We start from the raw sequence: 18874 nt of genomic DNA on the forward strand, positions 1-18874 counted from the left end.
GGGAGGCTGCTGTCAGCAATGGAATTCAGACCTGCTGGTGGTGGTTGAATGCCTGTACCAGCCTCCAATCTGTATCTGGGAGATATCCAAGCAAGGGAACTTTGCTCACAGCTGCTGCTATGGAGTAAAGTGGATCCTATTATGCAGAGAGAAGGTTCTTGTGGTTAAAGAACTGCCCCTTAAAGGGGTTGCACAAGGGGTGAAAAGGACGGAGACCCCCAGTGAGCTTTTTCCTTTTATCTTGTAGATGAACCAGATGGCAGGAGTAGCAGAAACCAAAGGAAGAACATGAAGGTTCTAAGAATCAGATTGCTAAAATGTAATGAAAACTGAAGCCAAAAACTAGGCCTGGACAAAACAGAGCACCAGAGTGGAAAAACAATCACTGGAGGAGCTTAGCCAAAAGGGGAAATAATAAAATAAATGAGCTCAGTTCTTCAATTCAAATTCCAACTCTCTGCTTTCAGGACAGGAGACTTGGAAAAAGTGAAGAACTGGCATTAAGTCTCCTCTGTAGCTGCAGCTGCTCACAGTTATCTGCCTCTGTGTTCCCTGGCAGGCAACACTGCAGCACCGATAGCCTGCAAATTTCCCAGGATGTGAGAAAAGGGCACCAAAAATGACTAAAGGATCCATCATGAGCTCGCACATGCCAGCAGACAAACATGCCTATCTTACAGGTAAGATCCAGCTAGAGCACTGCTGCATCCCACAGCTGCAGACTGAAGCTGCTCTGTGTCGAGCCACTGGTGATGGGGGACATATAATGTTCCCTCTGAATGCCCTACTTGCTCGAGCAGAGCTTTCTGGTCTCTCTGGAGAGATGCTGCTGAGCCTGTGTTTTAATTGGCTTTCAGGTCCCAAGATGGATCAGGCAAGAATGCCTCACTCTGGGATGTTGCACTACGTCCTTGCTTCTCCAGAGTGCTGTCATTTTTCAGAGCAAATGCCGATAAAAAGGGTATGATGTCAGGCATTCCATCTGCAGGATGAGCTGTGCTCCTCTGTTTCCAACCACAGACTGATGGACACTGCTGCTCCATCACCCCCAGAGGATGCATTACAAATTCTTTCAACACCCATCCTCCCAATTTCAGTAAAGATCCACTGACACTTGGTGGAAAAAACAACATTGTATTTGATTTACAATTAACAGGATTTACAAATAATGAAAAAGAAAGAGATTAGCCATGAAATTAGGATGCCTTTGTTCATGAAAGAGTAACTGGCAAAACACCTTCCTGTAGAAGTCATAATAGCTCAGTCCTAAACAGTATAAAATAACTTACAGCCCAGGCAGGTTCAGGAATGATTATAGACAAATGCAAGAAGTTGAGTACAAAACAAACGAACAACTGCTCACAGCCTACTAGGCAGGAAACCAGTTCTGATGAGGCTTTTGATTTTCAAAAACTGACAGAAAGGCCCACTGACAAATACTAGGAAATTTTCAAAATGGGAGAAAAAAAAAATAAAAATCAACAGATAGTAAAAGTCAGTGTGTGACAACCTACCAGGCAGGGAGAGCAGGCAGCAGACACTGCATTAGCTTGCTGAGAGTCAGCAGAGTCCGGGTGCTTGGCAGGACAATGAACGAAGGAGTACAGATGGCAGCACTTCATTAAAATGCTACTTTACTGCCAAAAACTTGCAAGACAAAGAGAAGTAAAGTTCTCTGATGTGCAATACAGCAATTTAAGAAGACGTACCTAACTTTTTGATTTGTATGGAGCTTACCTATATTGTAAACACACACTTTCTGACAAGTTATTTCAATTTTCTTTGCTATGGATTATAGTGTGTATTCAATCAAATGCAGCATTCCAAGGCTCAAAACTGACCGAGTGGTTTTCAATAGACGGGTATATGATTTTTCCAATATCATACTAGTATTTTACATCACAGATACAATAAAAACAAGTGATGGTATTTCTAGGACAGTTCCAAGATTCAAATAAAAAATCATCAGAACCATTCTAAAATAGGATATTATACATAATCAAATCATGTTAAACAGCACACTCTCGGCAAGCAGCTAATTACAAGCATTCTGCTGGTCATGTTTTTCACACAAAAGTCATTCAATAGCACATAAATACTTATTTTTCTGATCTGCTTCTTTTTACAAAACCATTCATCAGATTCACAGAATTAGTACAAGTAAGGCACATTAGCATATATCATAAAACTCACAATAATAACAGAGAGTTTTAAAGTTTTAAGGACTAATTCCTTCTTTGCGGTGATTTCTGAACTGAACAAGACTTCATCAGACTCTCCTACACTGACATTTCTTGTATTTCTCTCACAGCCAACTGTGGTGGGTGCAATACTGTGCATCACCATTGAGATAAATAATTAAATTTAGAACCGTTTGTGGTAGCAAATCCCATTTTTAGATCTTGCAGAGAAATCGGACACTTTGTTCACTAAGTTCATTATGAGCACAGAGCAAGTTTTAGAGCTCTGTGGAAGTCGATTTCCAGTTATCAAAAATAAAAGGGGATATTGCATGTGTCTCTGAGTATGTTATTGTTTTCCTAGTACAAATATTGCTTAAGGTAGAAAGGATGCTATAGTATTGAATTTACTTGTGTAATGAATCCTAAATGCTGATGTCTCAGATTCTACTAAGTCAAATGAACTATAGGTTTTTCTTCTTCCACCCCCCACCCTGCTCCCAACCAAAGGACTCTCTTTCCCACAGAAGATTCATTTACACACAACACAGCTTTTAATTAGAAGCATAATTTACAGTAAAAATTCTTTACATTACACCTCTGCTATCAAAAAACCATGAAATCTTTCATTTAAAGTTGTAATTATACATTAAAAAATAGAACACTATTTCCTTAACAGGAAGAATGAATTTGAACATCTTCAGATCAGATTTCTTTATTGCGGCTTTTGAGTCAAAGGTCAGTCACTTTATTCTCTAGCGCAGCTGCTATTTGCTGTAAACGGAAGGCAAGCTGCATTTTTTGTGCAGCTGGATCCTCTTCAAGTGCATTTATAATCTGGAAGATATAAACACAGAAAGTTTAGAATCATTTAGTTTAAAATATATGACATAGTTCCGAGACCAAGTGTTTGATACTACTTTGGTTAAAAAGAGTCTTTTGCATTCACTCTGTACCAAAGTCCATCTATTAGGCTACATGTTCTATTTTTACACAAAGACAGCAAAAATAATTGTTTCTGTTACTTTATCTAACTTGCTGTAATGTTTCCCATTATGTTGAGATACAAGCAAATTAATAGATAGTACTTTATCTTGTAAAATATTACATTCCAAGGTGGAGCAGGCAGGGGAAAAATTTCTTTAGAGCTATTTAAGAAACAATGCTTTTACTTACAGTGCACCCTACAAGGCTTAAGGGTCATTTACCATCAATAATTACATCCCATCCCCATGAGCTTTAGTTATGAGAAGCTCCTGGGTGGTCCATGCCCAGGCATATGGTAGGACAACGCAAGGTCTCCTGTGTCTGTAGGCAATATGAGGAATAAAGCCAGCAGCTCCCCTTTGGCTCTTGCCAAGAAGTACTGAGACTGACCCAGCACCACAATATTCAGGAAAGCAAAGAGCTCGTCAGAGGAGCCCCCAGCATCCTACAGCCTCTGCTGTACAGAATATATATAAGAGGATATGACTCTTAAGACACAAGGGATTTGAAAACAAGAACTAGAAAAGGTCAGCTGTTATGAGAAGGCTTTTCTTCAAATAGAGTTTTTTAGGGCTTCCCAGATCAAATTCAAAAGGTTTCAAAAGGTTTTCATTTGCAACGTCCTTTAGGAAAACTTTCCCACCAGCTATTAGATTTCTCCATTAGAAGAATGTGTTACATGACAAAACCATTCCTTTTCTAGAACTGGCTTTATTAATATAAGTCTGACAGTGTAATCAAGCAGAAACCTTTAGCACTGTTTAAATACTATATAAACTTGCAAGTACAAGGACTGGAAAAATGGAGTTTGCCTGCCACTACCTGTGGTTCTTATTACTTCTTGAACACCACTGACAAGAGAGATTAATGCAGTCAGAATCAATCTAGCTGATAATTTCACTTTGAAGGGCTGGTATAGAATTTGCGTTTCCAACATTGGAGCAAATTTGTTTAGAAATAATTATTTTAATGAATTCGTTTTTAAAGTGTGAAAATATTTTTACAAGACAGACTTAATAAACACTTATTGCAGTATTTAAACTGGGCCTAGTTTAATTTGATATTGTTCCCTTAATTTAAACAATTACGTCTAGCTGTAACTCCTCAAATCTAGACTAAATAATTCATGATTATCTCTACTGGTGAATATATCCGTCATATAAATGTGGACAATTAGAATGTACCCACTTAGTCATTGTCAAGCCCTGCAGAGATGCAGAAGGTACAGCACATGCTGGGAACCACTGTGTCAGTAATAAAGACAAGGGCAGCTGCAAAATGTTCCAATTTATGCAAATTAAAACATTTTCATGGAAAATAAATAAGCTTGATTAATTTTACTGAATGGTCCTTGACAGATTATCTCCACAATTCTGAATTAGCAGCCTTTTCATCAGATGCACCTCATTGTTACACAATGATGTACATGGAAGGGAAGAGCTGCAGCTACATACTGGGGTGTGCTGGCCTGCCACTGATGAAATCCCAGAGGCTGGTGACTCTGCCTGAGGTATGGATGAATCAGGGATTTACAGTTCATCTGTCATTCAGGGTCCCTGAGTGTTTTTGTAAGAGGTCAAACTACAGACACATTTGGGAAGGTGCTGAAAGCCAGCTTAGCACTGGGGATGAGGGGTGAGGGAATGCCATCAGGCTGGCCTACATTCCTCCGTCTGCTTCCCCCACTGACCATCACTGCAAGACTTCTCAGGGTGATTTGATTCTCCCTGCTTGCATCTGTTTAAAAGCTGTGACAGGCTGACTGCTCCTGTAAAAAGCAGCTGCAGTGAAGGATGAGACTCACTGTCGGTAGTGCTAAATATAAGTGAAAACATGAACTGTGTTGAGGTGCAAGACTAACCGAATAGAACTCACATGTGCTGTGCTCCTTTTTTGATTCAGCATCTGTTCTTCCTTGCTTTGATTCTGAGTGTTTTCTGGAGGCATTCATTTCCATGGAAACCTTTGAATAAAAGTTTCCTTCTCTCTTTTTGTTTTCAGATTAAGTTTGGAGAGCCATAGCCACAGCCCAGCTACACTGGGATATTCTTTGTCCCCCTTTCCACAGGGTGTGAAAAACCTCAGAAACTTTTTAAACTGAAGCTGTGAGCCTGCTTTTGAATCAGGCTACATTCAACAGTTATACTACTTTGGTTTACCTTAGGCAGGCACTCACTTGGCATGGCAAAACAGGGATGGTACCATGCATGGAAGTTTCAATCACATTTTAACTAGTAAAAAGGATATGGCTCCAGTTCCTACAAGCAAAACAAGTTTAATGGATTGTTCCTAACAAAGAGGCACACTGTCTTGAAACCTGATATAACTCTGATGACCTTTCACTTGGTGACATTCTTATAAACTTATTAGGATGGCAGAACTGAAGAAAAATGATTTTTAAATCTATTTCTCTTTCAGATCTTGTTAAACTATCAGTTAAACTATGCTTTAAACTATCTGTACCAAAACCATATAGCCCATAATGAAATTGTTCATTTATAAGGACTTTCCCTTGATCAGTGTAATTGCCAAGCAGGGTATATAACTGCAAGGTTTTTGTTCAGCATTGCTTTTACCTGATTATTCAGTGAACTCCAGAAGTCACCCCTTTGGACTAACGTTAGCCTTCATAACATTTTACCATTGATATTAAAGCATTAAAACAAAAGCCGTAACTTACCTCATCATAGTATTTGTTAGTGTACTGGTAGAGTTGGTGTAGAGCCACAAGCGTGTTTAAGGAATCAGTATGTGCCTGTTAACAGAAGCAGGCAGCAAACATGTCAAAATAGGATCACACAGCTGAAAGTTATGCACATGCACAACTGTTGGGTACAACTGACAAGATTTCCAAACGCAAGCTCTGGATTTAACTTTTGTTAAATGACACTTGGGGCAGAGAAAAGGAGTGAGAAAACTTTTGTTTGGTGATTTTCAGATCAAGATTTTCCATCTGGTATTTTTCCAGCCTGCCCACAACTCTTAACATTGGAAGTGGAAAATATTTTGAACTCTGAACGTCAAACCACAGGTTACAGCTCAAGCATCTGTTAGCAGCATGGATATAAAAAGCTAAAGCATTTACTCAGTACAATCTACAAATTGTTGAGATATTAAGCACTGGTTCTGACATAGTCATGGTTGTTTGAAAACCTTTCTCCAGCTCATTTTATATCTTGGAAATTATTCACACTTCACTAAAGCAAAGGTGTAACTCATCAGTATCATGAGCACATGTACATTTGGAAAAAAGCTACCTGAATCATGAAGATAGAAAAGAGAGAAAAGAGAGTGGTGAGAAGAGAGAGAGAGAGAGAGAGAGAGAGAAAGGGCTTTAAATGAAGCAGGAAATAACCCTTCCATTATCTCATCTTCCTCCCACCCCCCACACATATAACTTATTTAGTGAATGTGCTCTGAAGAGATGAACCTGTCTGAACAGATGTTCTTCATTCAAATGTGTAGGATTCAAGTCTCTAGCTATGCCTTTAGTTTTTTAACGTTAGTTAAGAAAATGAAGAATTGCAAAATATTGCTACTGGCATAAATGATTACCCAAGGGATAAAGCAGCAGAGAAACATCCATCTTTCCTTGCTCTATAAAAGTCATTTTTAGAGCTGGTCAAAATTTGCAGTGTTCAATCTCTCCTTCCATATTAATTTTTATCATAATTTATAATGAAAATAGAAAGGAACAACATATTCTGCTGATGTTAAAACACTATATTGAATTTACTTTTAATCACCAAACGTTTTAATTTTATATACATCTCAATTTATGCAATAAATAAAATGAACTGTAAAATGAAATGTCACTGCAGATGAGTTTTGTAGTGAATGACTGAAAATAGAAATGCTCTCATGAGGATGTTGATCTGCAAAATGTTAGGTCCTCAGGGCACTGAAATAAACAAACCGCAAAAAATTCCCCAAACATCCTCCTTACGCTAGAACTCTTCAACTAAATTAAGCAAATGAGCAAACCAGCCGGTAAGTACACTGCCTGCTTGCTCAGGCTAAACAACATCTTAACACTGGCGAGGGACTCTCCTGGTTTCCAAGTTAAACTGAGTGCTTCAGAGGCAAGAGCCTGCTCTAGCTGAGCTGAGCTGCAGAGCAGACAGGCTCTTTCAAGATTGAAGCAGGTTTTGCAATGTCTTTGCTCCACCAGTCTCCAACCAAAGTCCCAGACAGCAACCACCCTTCTCTGCTCTTCTCCATGTGAGGTAACCCAACCAACCTAAAATGCAAAGAGTGCCACTGAGCAAGCACATGATGAACTTCTCACATGTAGCATAAAGCAGAAGCCTTGCCCCTGTATAGACAGTTCTAAAATATGCTATACTTAATGTGCATGCTTCTTCTTTAATTTCTGGAGTCTAATTTTTGCTGTGGTGGCACTGTGAATTCAGTCACTACTTGTTATCAGTGTGATCAATGCTAAAAATCCTCTATATGGTGCAGAGAGAAAACACAATTTAGAGTGCTATAATTTTTCCACAATGGAAGTGAAAAATCCAAACACTGTGGTCTAGCCCCTGCATAACTCAGATAGATCAGTGACAATAAAGATTCTTCATTGCATTCAATAATCAACATTTCAAAGGTCTAACAGGCATGACTACTATAAACAGGAACGTTTCAGAGATTTATAAAATTGCTCATCTGATAATTGCACATACAAAAACTCCCATTTGTTGAGATAGAAAGAGAAGACAACAAAAAACAGTTCTACACTTGGGTCTAATTTCAGTACAAGAAAATGGATTATATTCTCACCCTAGAAATCTCTGCTAGATGGGTATTCATGTCTTGGTCACTCACTGGCACCATCTGACGAATACCTTTGTAGTAACTGCAAAAGATTAAAAAATATTTTCAGTTAGGTGAAATAAACTATCTTTCTGGAATTCTGTCTTTAAATTTTGCCATTATTTCAAACATGCTTCCTTACTAACACAGGAGATACTCTACCACAACAGACCAATGATTCCTTTAGTAATCCTGCCTTCCAACCTCTGCAGAAGAGGCAAATCATACCTGATTGTACAGGAACCTACTGCAGGGAAAAAAATCTATAATTGCAGATAATGATTATTTTATGTCTTAAAACTGGCAAGGGTTTTGTTCTGTGGCAGATCTTCCATGATATTAACAGAATTTCCCATTAGTAAATTAATAAAGTCAGAGACAGAATAGAAAAAAAATGTTTCTGAAAATGTTTTCAGCATTTGGTCTCTCCTGAGTTATGGAAGTGCAGCTTTTGTTAGACAGATCGTGTGGGTAACAACTATAACTGCAGAAAACAGTCACAGTTTTTTTTTTCTGAATAAATCTATTAATCTGACTGTACAGACAAGAATATGCACTGGCTCATAATGGAGCTCCATTTCCACCCTGCCAATGCCATCACCAAGGGGATGTTTAAACATTTGGGTATAAAATTTTTAATATTTGACAGTTGACTTTGACTATATCAGAATTCCCTTTTCCTCTTACGCAGGCTTAAAAATCCTAACAACCAAATAAGCATGAAAGGGATTGATACTTACTCTTCCACCATTTTCTTATAGTTAGAGATTTCTTTCGCATAAAGTAATTTATTACTCGGAGAATCCTGAAAAATTTAGAATACAGAAAAATGTGGTTGATTTATGAACATTTCTAGAAAGCAAAAGAAAGTCAAGAATGTAAGACTGAGCCTTAATATTCACATACATTTGAGCTTTACGGATATTAACATTTGGATACTTATTAACATTTGTGGGATTATTTAATAGAAAGATGAAGTTTACACATGGCATTACTGCTAAGTTTTACAAGTATATCAGTGCAAGGTGATAACAAATTATTGGTGGACCTGAAATAATCAATTCTTAATTGTGCTTGTTATAAAAGGAGTTGCTATTTTCTCTTTTTTCTAAGTATCAATTGGCAGACTATACAGTAATACTGACAGTTCACCAACCTGTTAAGTGGTGAAATGTTAACTTCATTATAAAACTAAAAAGAAACGATCAAGGCTGCATCTCCTCAGAGAATGGGTATTGTCTGTGAGGATGCCCTTTGTCTCGTCAGGCATGAGCTAGTCAGGATGTAGAATGCAAATCACTTACTCTGCTTAATTTGTGCTCTGTTCTTGTGCAAGCATCCATGAAAGTCTGTGCAATGACTGACAAGGAAGCATCCACTACTTCATGAACATGAACATCAAAGATGAAATGGGGATTTTTCAATATGTTTACCCAGAATCTAAGAGGCAGGCTGCAAAGCAAGGAAGAGGATAAATAATCCTTTTTACACAATAAATATTCTACAACAAGAAAATCACATTAAATTAAGTACAGGCTTTGCATTTTGATCTCCTCACAACAGTGATGTTTAATTTTATATTTCAATGTTTATACAAACTGGTCTGGTTTCTATGTCTGAAAACCAAGTCTTTACATCTCTCACAGAAAAACTCATACGAGAAGGATCTTGAGTGCCCCAAAACAGCAAGTGATGATGTCTGCTTGGTCAGAGAAACTATCAAGTACTGTGTATTAGATTTTGTGATTTCACAGGTAAATCTAGTCCCATTTGCCTCTTGCTTTCCTTTTCTCTGAGGAAAGACCACAAGCAAAATATGGTAAATCTGCCGACAATCCCATAGATAAGCTGGTTTCATTTTTTGCAGCTTCTAGGTTTACAGGGAATCTTTTTAATCATACAAACATATTATCTCAATTGAAACGATTCTGAGGATTATAAATGAAATTTACTTTGATTTGTGTTAAGAGTGCTAGTGTATACCAGGGAATTATACTCTTATTTCTCTGCAATACAAGTATGACTCTGTTCATACCGTACCTGTTTGTTTTCCAGATGTGAATTGTATCTTCATCCTTGATATCATGTTTTTCTGCTTGCTCATCAAGAAAGTCAAAGAAGTACTTCACAGCTGGTGGCACCACATGGTTTGAGTTGAGCACACTGTGGAAGAAGTCATCTACAAACTGCTGAAGTGTCCCCTAAAAGCAAATTTTAAAAAATCAGTTACATTTGTGTTACAAGCTGAATTCAGCCTCTTTCATTCCTAGCATCTTTCATTCCTATTGACACTAAGAGCCCATAATCCAGTTGCTGTCACTGGTGGCCTTCATCCTGAGCTCTAAGAGCGACAAAAAGCATGCGACTTCTTAGAGCAGTGACTTTGTGAACTGCAAACACAGTAAAGACCTTCTGGAGCACAATTTTATGTTCTGAAAGGTTGTTACTTCACCAGAGAGCCTATGGTTTGCACAGAAAGGTATGCCTTCTGCTTGACAGAAGAAGCAAAAACTGGTTGTTACATTTGCACTTCAGGGTTGTTGTGCCCATAAAATAATTTTTAGCCACTTTTTAATGGTTTTGCAGCTTTCCACATCCAGTTTCTCTGACACCACAGCACCATGCAATTTGCAGAAATAGACTGAGAGGAAAAAATACCAGTGAGCATTTGCCCTTTTTGTTTAAGGGCAAGCACTTGGGCCTTATCAGACACCCAGTCTGACTCAGCTCCATGAGATCCACTGAGCCCAAGGAGTGAAGTGTTCAGAAGGGCTGTGTTCTCAGTTGGACTCCTGCATCTGCCTGGATCTTGGTAATGGCAACCTCAGAAACTGTCCCCTTGTTTTACAGATGACCCTGCTGAGGCCTCATTGAGTTCATCCCCAGTCAGCTGACTGGCCCTACGGATACCTTTGAAGGGCTGCATCCTCTTTCCAAGCATGACTCCAGCTGACAGCCTCCAAACAGGGCAGGGACCCAGATGAAAAGGAGCCCTAAGACATTCTACTGTCAGCAAGAACACATTGACAGTTTCTAGGTACTAGGGGTAGCTGTGATCCCAGCCATAACATCTCACCAACACTTTATGTGTCAGTAAAGCTCCAGATTGGTAATAATCTATAAACTGGCTATTGGGAATATAAAAGCAGTGGTTTTATTAACAGAAAAAGGGGATACAAGCATCTTTCTGGCTCTTTGTCCCGAGTCTATGTCATATATCCACAGACTTTCCTTCATATCCACTTCCACACTTGGACAAGTAGCCTTAGCTGGAGCCAGACTGCCTTAATTTTCACAAAAGGAGCCTGGCTTTGTGGTCATTAAACATAATATTCTAAATCCTTTCTCCAAGGAGAAATGTTTAAAAAAATTATTTTGCTCATGATCAATTCTGCACTATAGGCATAAAAAATATTCTAAAAGGACTATTATTTGGAATTTTTTTTTTAGGTTTTACTGCAGCATTGATCACATACAAGAACAGGGAAATATAAGGTTCTGTAGGAGTTTATAAAGCAGTCCATTCAGAAGAAAACCCAACAAAATATTTTCTAAACAGGTGGCACAGAGCAGAATATCCATCTTGGTCTTGCAAGGAAAATCCTTATTTAACGATCATGTAATCATGGTTCTCAGCTTTTATGAAGATGTGCTTTATCTCTTTCCCAGTAATGTTCCTCAGGGCATATTAACCACTTGAAACCTTGAACACCAGCTTGTATGTACATGACACATATTCCAAACTGCAGCCAAAGACATGAGTAACATTTGCATCTTTTTCTTCAGTTGTATCTCAAAAGCTGTAAAAGTAAGGTGTAACTATAGCACATCTGAGCCCTACCTTCACAGAAAGAAGTCTGGTCAGGTAGATTTCTGTAATAGCTTTGGTCCTCTCTTTTTCTTTCACGCTGCCCCGCTTTGATTTACCTTCATCCATTTCATCCACTGGCCGGACTAGATGCCAGACCTTATTTTCATCTTCCAGTAGTGCATGCCCTAGAAACAGTAATTGCAATAATTATAAAAAACACCCAACCCCAAAATAGCAACCAAAAATACACATATGTATGTACACATTCCCTATCCTTAACATACCTGTTCTCTTGCCAAGGGGATCTAGATTACTTTGTTCCTGTCCAACATATACAATTCAAGTACTAAATATTGAGTGACACAGAGCTGAAAAAGCTTGCTTTTGTCAAGACCAAAAGGAGAGGAAGGAATCACACAATAAGAAAAACTCCTGTTTGGTCATTGTTCTGGTTCAACCCAGGACAGGGATAATTATTGCAGGAGGGGTCATGGCTCAACTCATGATTTTTACATTTTGTACCTCCAATTGTCTTCTCCATCCTGCTGCAGGGAAGGGAGAGCTGGAGGGGGAAGTGAGCAAATGGTGTATGGCTTGGCGTGGTAGAAGACTAACCTGGAGAATACCATTCCTAAATAATGACAGTCATGTAAACACAGTATGTGCAATTTTTCAGGTCTACACAATCAAGTTCCCTACTTCTCTGTGAATTCTCAAATACATGATCAAGTTATAGAATCTTTGCTAGATCTGACCCCATAGCCACCACAGAAATACCAATTGCAGCCTGCTCCTGGGACAACCTTTTTTCTAGGTAACACCATTGCAATTCACATCTTTACCCAAATTGCTGAGGTCGAAGTACGGTGCCTCAATTCAAACCTTCCTTTTACCAGCATTTGATAAGCACCACTTCACTTTGTAGCTGAGTGGAGGAAAAATGCATCCCGTCACTGAGGTGACATGAACTCCAGCAAGCAGAGATTGCTGAAGGAAACTGAAGGAAATTCATATCCATTATAATAAGATTTAAAATTTTTTTTTGTCAGTTTTCATAGTTTAAACCAGAGGGAGAGACTCATATCAGGTCTGTTACAATAAAGCAGAAACAGGAGTGAGCACTTGGATGCTAATGACAGCTGGTCTGGTTACAGTGCCTCAGTGTGCTACCCTGGGCTTGGCCATGCAACGATTACACATCACATAAAAGCAGATTTGCATTTCAGCATCAATATTACTGTTCAGACAAACTCTATGCCTGAGAATCTTCTGTTACAAACAGTTCTAAAAGAGATTATAAAATTGTTTTAGCTTGCAATTAATATTCCTTGAAAAGAGTTTCTGTGTCACTTTCAAATCTTCTGGTTTTGTTTGTAGTTCCTTTAATTCCTGAACTTTTGTATCTACTTGGCATAGTCCCTAAAATCAATGGCACTTTTCCAGTGGAAGTTATTGAATCAGTACATTTAAAATCATTGGCATCTTAAAAAGACGAAAGTTACTCTTCCCATAGAAATTGTAATTCAGCCCCAGTGTACAAATTATTTTGCATTCTGCTGTTTTATGCTTTAATATATATCTCTAATATAACTGAATCCCAGTTACAGCACAGTTTTTAATTGCATTAACTTTGACCGTAATAGTTTATTTACTAAGTTCCTCAACAGCTACATTGAATTTCCCAGCTTGCATGTACATTCAATATTTTTCATCACAGGGGAAAATAACATTTATGTGTAATCTGGCTAAGCCAACACTTTTGCTTGAATCTACTTTATATATCCTCATGAAATGCATTAGTTATGCAGTCTTCTGGGACGTTTACTTCTTTTTAACAAGGTAGGGAAAAAATATAAATCCCACATTAAATCACATTGTCCTTTGAGAGTCCTTAATTCAACTCGGAAGTTCATGTGAATGAAGCCAGCAAAAAGAATAGCTATCACTTCATTTTGAAGCAGTTGTGATTTCACAATTGATGCCGATCACGGCAATCATTTGCCAGAACAGTAAGAACCATTGCTGGGCATGACGTATGGAATTTCTTTTGCAATCCCTGTTATTTACTTTTGGAAATTAACAGATTAAATCATGCAGTTAGAGCAGAAACTATATTCCAGCCTTATGTCAGTTGTTTGGTACACTCCTATTCCTCCTCTGATTCAAAGGAATTTATTCTCTCTTTGCCCTCCTGATGGTATATGGTCCAGTTTAACTTGGAGAGATGAGGAAACAACTAAAGGAGTTTCCACTGAGATTACTGGCTCTCACATGCAGCTGAGTTTGTTCCTGTGTTTGTTTAGCAACAGCAGAATTGGCCACTAGTGGAAGAGTAGTTATTTCATAGGAAAGTAAGGATTAAGAGACTACAGCTCAACCAGATGAACTTTTGCAACACAAAGATCTCACTTCATTGCTATAAATGGCAGGAAGAAAGAGACAGAAAAATTCAAAACATGGAGCAACAAAATATGTTAGCAATATGGTTGCTAAGAGAAAATAACAGTTCTATGAGATTATATTTTCCTCAGTGTGAAAGTAGGAAATGAAGAAAATAAAAGATAGGGGGACATACCTCCTTTTTATCTCCATAGCCACACTATGCATTAAGCTGTAAGCAGGGAGAAGATTGTGTCCAGGGGGTCAAATGCTTCCCCCTGAGCTCTTTGTCTTGGCCCTTGGGCATTCTTTTGCCAATAGAAAATAATTCAGGGTGGGTTAATGGCAAAAATATACTGCACTGACTAATTATAGTGGTAGGAGCCATGATGTAAACATCAGGCAATGCAGCCCCTTTCCCCTTGTGCGACCTGCAGCAAATTATCTTCCTTCCAGTCTCCCCCACCCCATGAACACTGCTCCATGGAGATGAAAGAAGAGCTATCCTGGAAGATCTGCTAATTAGTATTTCTGATCTGCAACCCTGTGTCTATTTTATTCAGAATTTAAAAAGGGGAAAAACCCAACAAAACAAAATCAAATATCAGAAAAAACACCTAAAATAACAGAATGTGTTGTTTTGGTTTATAGTTCAGTTCAGAAATACTAGCCTGAAATCACTGAAACCATTCTCCTTCTTGGTACAAATTAGTAATTGCATTTATTGTCTCCAGAAGCAAAAGATGCTGCATTTAATTTGTCACAATCTCCAGCTTCTAATGTCTTCCTGTTAGGAGCTGTGAATAAAAGCAGCAAGGAAGCAAAGCCAGGTTTTAGAGCAACATCTCTGAACATGGTTTTACATTTTCTGTCTATGGAAAGCCTCCTACTTTGGCCGACAGTCAATGGCTTCAGCTGACACTTCTCAATGCAGAAGGTGCAAGTTAATGAGACTCTGAATAAAAGAAAATCCACTTCGTCACAAGCCTCATTCATAGTCAGGATAGGATTTCTGTTTATTCCAACCCTGTAAATCCCTGTGTTTTATAAATGTGAATGTGTGGGAGGGGAAGCCTCTGATCCTCTCCTCTCCCTTTTATACACAGTGTCTCACAAATCACAGTCACGGCAGGCTCTCACTTTGTACCAGCTTTGTAACATTTTATAGCTTTCCAACAGAACAAGCTGGCACCAGATAGCTCGGAGGACCTTTCGGTGCTAAACAAAGCAGGGTAGCTTGGCATGAAACATGGTCGTCCCAAATTTGTTCACTACCATGGTGCAAGACAAGGTGTGGAGAAGAAACATGGTGGAAGCTGTTTTCACTTGAGACTTTGGGATCTGAATTCTCTGCAGACTTTTCTCTCATGTACAAGCCCTCTCATGTGACAGCACTGTCCCCAGAAGTCTGCTTTTCCTTTACAATTTAGTATGCCACACAGATAAGTAAGGGATTCACTTTGCAGTACAAATCATGCTTGTTCAAAGAGCTTCATCATAGCTAATGATATAATTGCAGAGAAGGAGGAAAGGAAAAAAACCTAACCCAAGGAGAAAAAAACCAAAACCATGTGATCTGGTCCTCTACTGCCTGCCACAAGGGTAGAGAGGTGAGGAGGATGAATACTGGGAGTCTGGAACAGAAGGCTGACCACTATTCTACATTAAGAAAGCAAAGCAAGTTAAGGGCACCATCAGGCTCCATTCACAGTCCACTCCACTGCTTTAGAGGTGAGGTGGCTATAGCCCCAGCCATCAGTGCAACCAAACTGACCAGGGACTAGGAAACAGCTCCTTGCGTGGCTGCACTCCACTGCCTTCTACATTAAACTGGATGGCTTTTTAAGTTAACATGCTGGGTTGGCTCCTGCTGTGACAGAACAGTCACTGCTTGGCCAGCTGTGCCAGGCACTTGCAGTAAAGGCATGAGAGGATAGCAGCAGCGATGTAGACATGACCATTAGAAGACTCCTCTTTCTGCTGGAAAAAGTCCCAAAAGAAAGAATACAGGGGGACAGAGTAAAAAGTAAACAACAAGTAATTCTGCCCATCTTGATTTTCTGTCCACCACTCAAAACAAATGAAATGAAAGTCTGAACATTTCTGCTAAATAGCGATATATGACAGAGCTATCAACTGAGACCCATTTTCTTGAAAAATGTACATTTCTAGCATATTATTTCCAACCTGTTTGATTGCCCAGCCCTTGAAACCTATTAAATCTGGGATCAGTAAATGTGTTTAAAGGAGTGAAACTATTAGGTGAAGTAATGGCCTTTGCAATCAGTGCTAGACAGAAAAGCATATCAAACGAGTTCATGGGAGGAAGAATGATCTCAACAATATTGTTCCATAAATCTAACTTCTACCTCATATAAAATAACTGAATATAAGGATAAAAAAACACCAGGGAAACCGAACACCTAAAGTCAGCAAAGGAAATCCATGTGACAAAGAACATACTTTCACAAGTAAATATTTTCATAAAAATCTGAATGCATTCAAGGCTGTAATGGATATTGTGTCTCAAGATATTTTGAGACAGAGAAAAGTGGTCTAGACTGAACACTAACGTGTAAAATAAAAGCTTTTAAGATGGGTTGCAAGCTAACAGGTTGTCTCCTGTGTTGCGAAGTCAAGCATAATGTAGCAGTTAGCAATACAAGAATTATGCAGCAGATGCTATTAGTGATATGAAAGAGAAGAAAATTTACAAGGAAATGCCTGACATTAACTTAAAGAGGATTGCAAACCTCAAAAAGAACAAAGGCATTGTGAAAAATGCTGCATCTAGAGAGACAAAATGGAACAAACAAAACCAACTAAAAAGCCCTGGGAAAAGACAAGTTAGCATAGCTGGAGAAACATCACTCAAAGGGAGGGAAACACAAAATCAGAGATTGTGTACAGAGATGAGTTTGCAAGGCAACACAGTTGTAAGAAATGCTATAAAAAATTATATCAGTTTTATTATGTCACAGAGAGGGGAGCTAGTCTCCACCATGGTTAATCTAGAACACTGAATTTAATTCTCAGTCTAATAAGAAGTGAAAGAAATTTGAAGAGGAAAATGTGTAAAGGCTGGAGAAAGGGAAAAAAAGACATAAAGCTCTGGGAAGATGAAATGTACAGTTTGCTATAGATGGAGTGTGATTAAAAAACAAAATATGGAAGGAAATGTTTAATAAGAGTGCTTCCTATTAAGTTTGGGTATGGATTCACAGCAATTATGGTTAAAGTATCAACATTTAAGACTTTTACAATGAAGGCAAAGAAAACCATTGCAAGTGTACAGTGAGTAACACACAATAAATAAACCCTATATAGTCTGGTGGGGACTATCTAGCTCCATGGAAGTGCTTGATAAACAAAATCAAGACAGCAGCATCACTGTGGGTTTTGACTTCTAGTCATCTTGGGAGGTAAGGAAGCCACAAGATACTCACTTTCCCCTGGGACATCTTGCTGATTATCCTCTGGCTGCTGGGAAATTCCCATTTTTGATAAGATGAGTGTGGCACCATCTCGAACCTTTGAAAATACAAACACAGAGATATTCTTCAAAAGAACCATGCACTACTGAACCTCTTTCTTAAACCGTAAACTGCTGTTTCTGTAATCTGTTGCAGGGAATCTATGACAAATGCTAACCCTCCAAGGCTTTGACAACATGGCTCTGCAATTCAGAACAGACTTTCCCCCCCTCTGTTAGTAAGGGATCCCATCAACACCTCCTCTGAGATTACTGAAATATTAGGAGCATCTTCAAGGCTTAAGTGGTTGCTCAGTCTGGTGTGGGTGCCCTTTGGACAAAAATGGGGTTTATAATGAAGAATCAGACCTGTCTGCTTTCTGAGGGAAAACTAACCAGCTTTTCTCTTTTCTAATCAGGATTAACTGTTGTTACACAGCAATAAATAGCATAAAAAGGAAAGATGAGGGGATTGCAAGTGTGTGGTAGAATGCACAGTATGAAACCTAAAACATACGGCACAAAAACATCAACATATGCTCTCTTGACTGGGCTGTTGAACAAACCAGGCCAGCTCAAAATCTATTTAGCAGCACAGAAAGGACAAAAACAATTCTCAGGGGTAGGAAGTGGTGGAGAAAAGAAAAGATGAATATGAGACCTGGCAAAAAGAGCTTTCGAATGTTCTAAGTGGAATTTGGATTTGGATACTTCAGTGATGAGGAAGCCAAAGCACTGGCATTTAGGTTTTTTGTTTCTACATAAGATGTTTACGCAGTATGTCTAGACCCTGCCTTTCACAGTCCAAAGCTTTTACTGACTAGAGTCAGATCCCATGTGTTTCTTTTGATTCTTCATCATAGGATCATAGAATGGTTTGGGTTGGAAGGGACCTTCAAGATCATCTATTTCCAATTCCCCTGCCATGGGCAGGGACACCTTCCACTAGACCAGGTTTCTCAGAGCCCCATCTAGCCTGGCCTTGAACACTGCCAGGGATGGGGCATCCACAACTTCTCTGGGCAACCTGCATGTAGCACTGAAGTTTCTCTAAAAACAAAAATTTTGTTTATTACAAGAAAACAGATAACAGGCACGAAAAACTGTTTTGAAACACCTTACATTATAATGCATTAGGGTGTTGATACGTTTCCATCTGCCATCTCTTTGGGATGTTAAATCCAAGTCTGAGAGGATCTGTGCAGTAGAACCTGGACGCCACTCTAAGAGGTA

At 38.8% G+C, this 18874-nt stretch overlaps 1 protein-coding gene and 1 long non-coding RNA gene across 3 annotated transcripts in view; one reads left to right on the forward strand and one right to left on the reverse strand.

The window, feature by feature from the left end:
• Positions 1-471: 471 nt before the first annotated feature.
• Positions 472-4677, forward strand: LOC146443274 (uncharacterized). Its single transcript, XR_014846677.1, has 2 exons — positions 472-680; positions 4553-4677. It is a non-coding gene; the product is annotated as an uncharacterized LOC146443274 (long non-coding RNA).
• PLXNB2 (plexin B2) overlaps positions 1119-18874 on the reverse strand; it is a 172101-nt gene continuing 154345 nt past the window's right edge. For both annotated transcript variants that reach the window (XM_085041794.1, XM_085041802.1), the window contains 9 exons: positions 18764-18864; positions 17616-17700; positions 11821-11975; positions 10020-10180; positions 9284-9431; positions 8720-8784; positions 7947-8022; positions 5848-5922; positions 1119-3017 (listed from right to left, as the gene is read on the reverse strand). In XM_085041794.1, the coding sequence (XP_084897920.1) occupies positions 2913-3017; positions 5848-5922; positions 7947-8022; positions 8720-8784; positions 9284-9431; positions 10020-10180; positions 11821-11975; positions 17616-17700; positions 18764-18864 (971 nt within the window). In that variant the 3' untranslated portion in view covers positions 1119-2912. The remainder of the gene's footprint in view (positions 3018-5847; positions 5923-7946; positions 8023-8719; positions 8785-9283; positions 9432-10019; positions 10181-11820; positions 11976-17615; positions 17701-18763; positions 18865-18874) is intronic.

This window comes from Lichenostomus cassidix, chromosome 1Aa (assembly GCF_008360975.1).
Source record: "Lichenostomus cassidix isolate B80296 chromosome 1Aa, HeHo_3.0, whole genome shotgun sequence".
NCBI classification, from domain to species: domain Eukaryota; kingdom Metazoa; phylum Chordata; class Aves; order Passeriformes; family Meliphagidae; genus Lichenostomus; species Lichenostomus cassidix.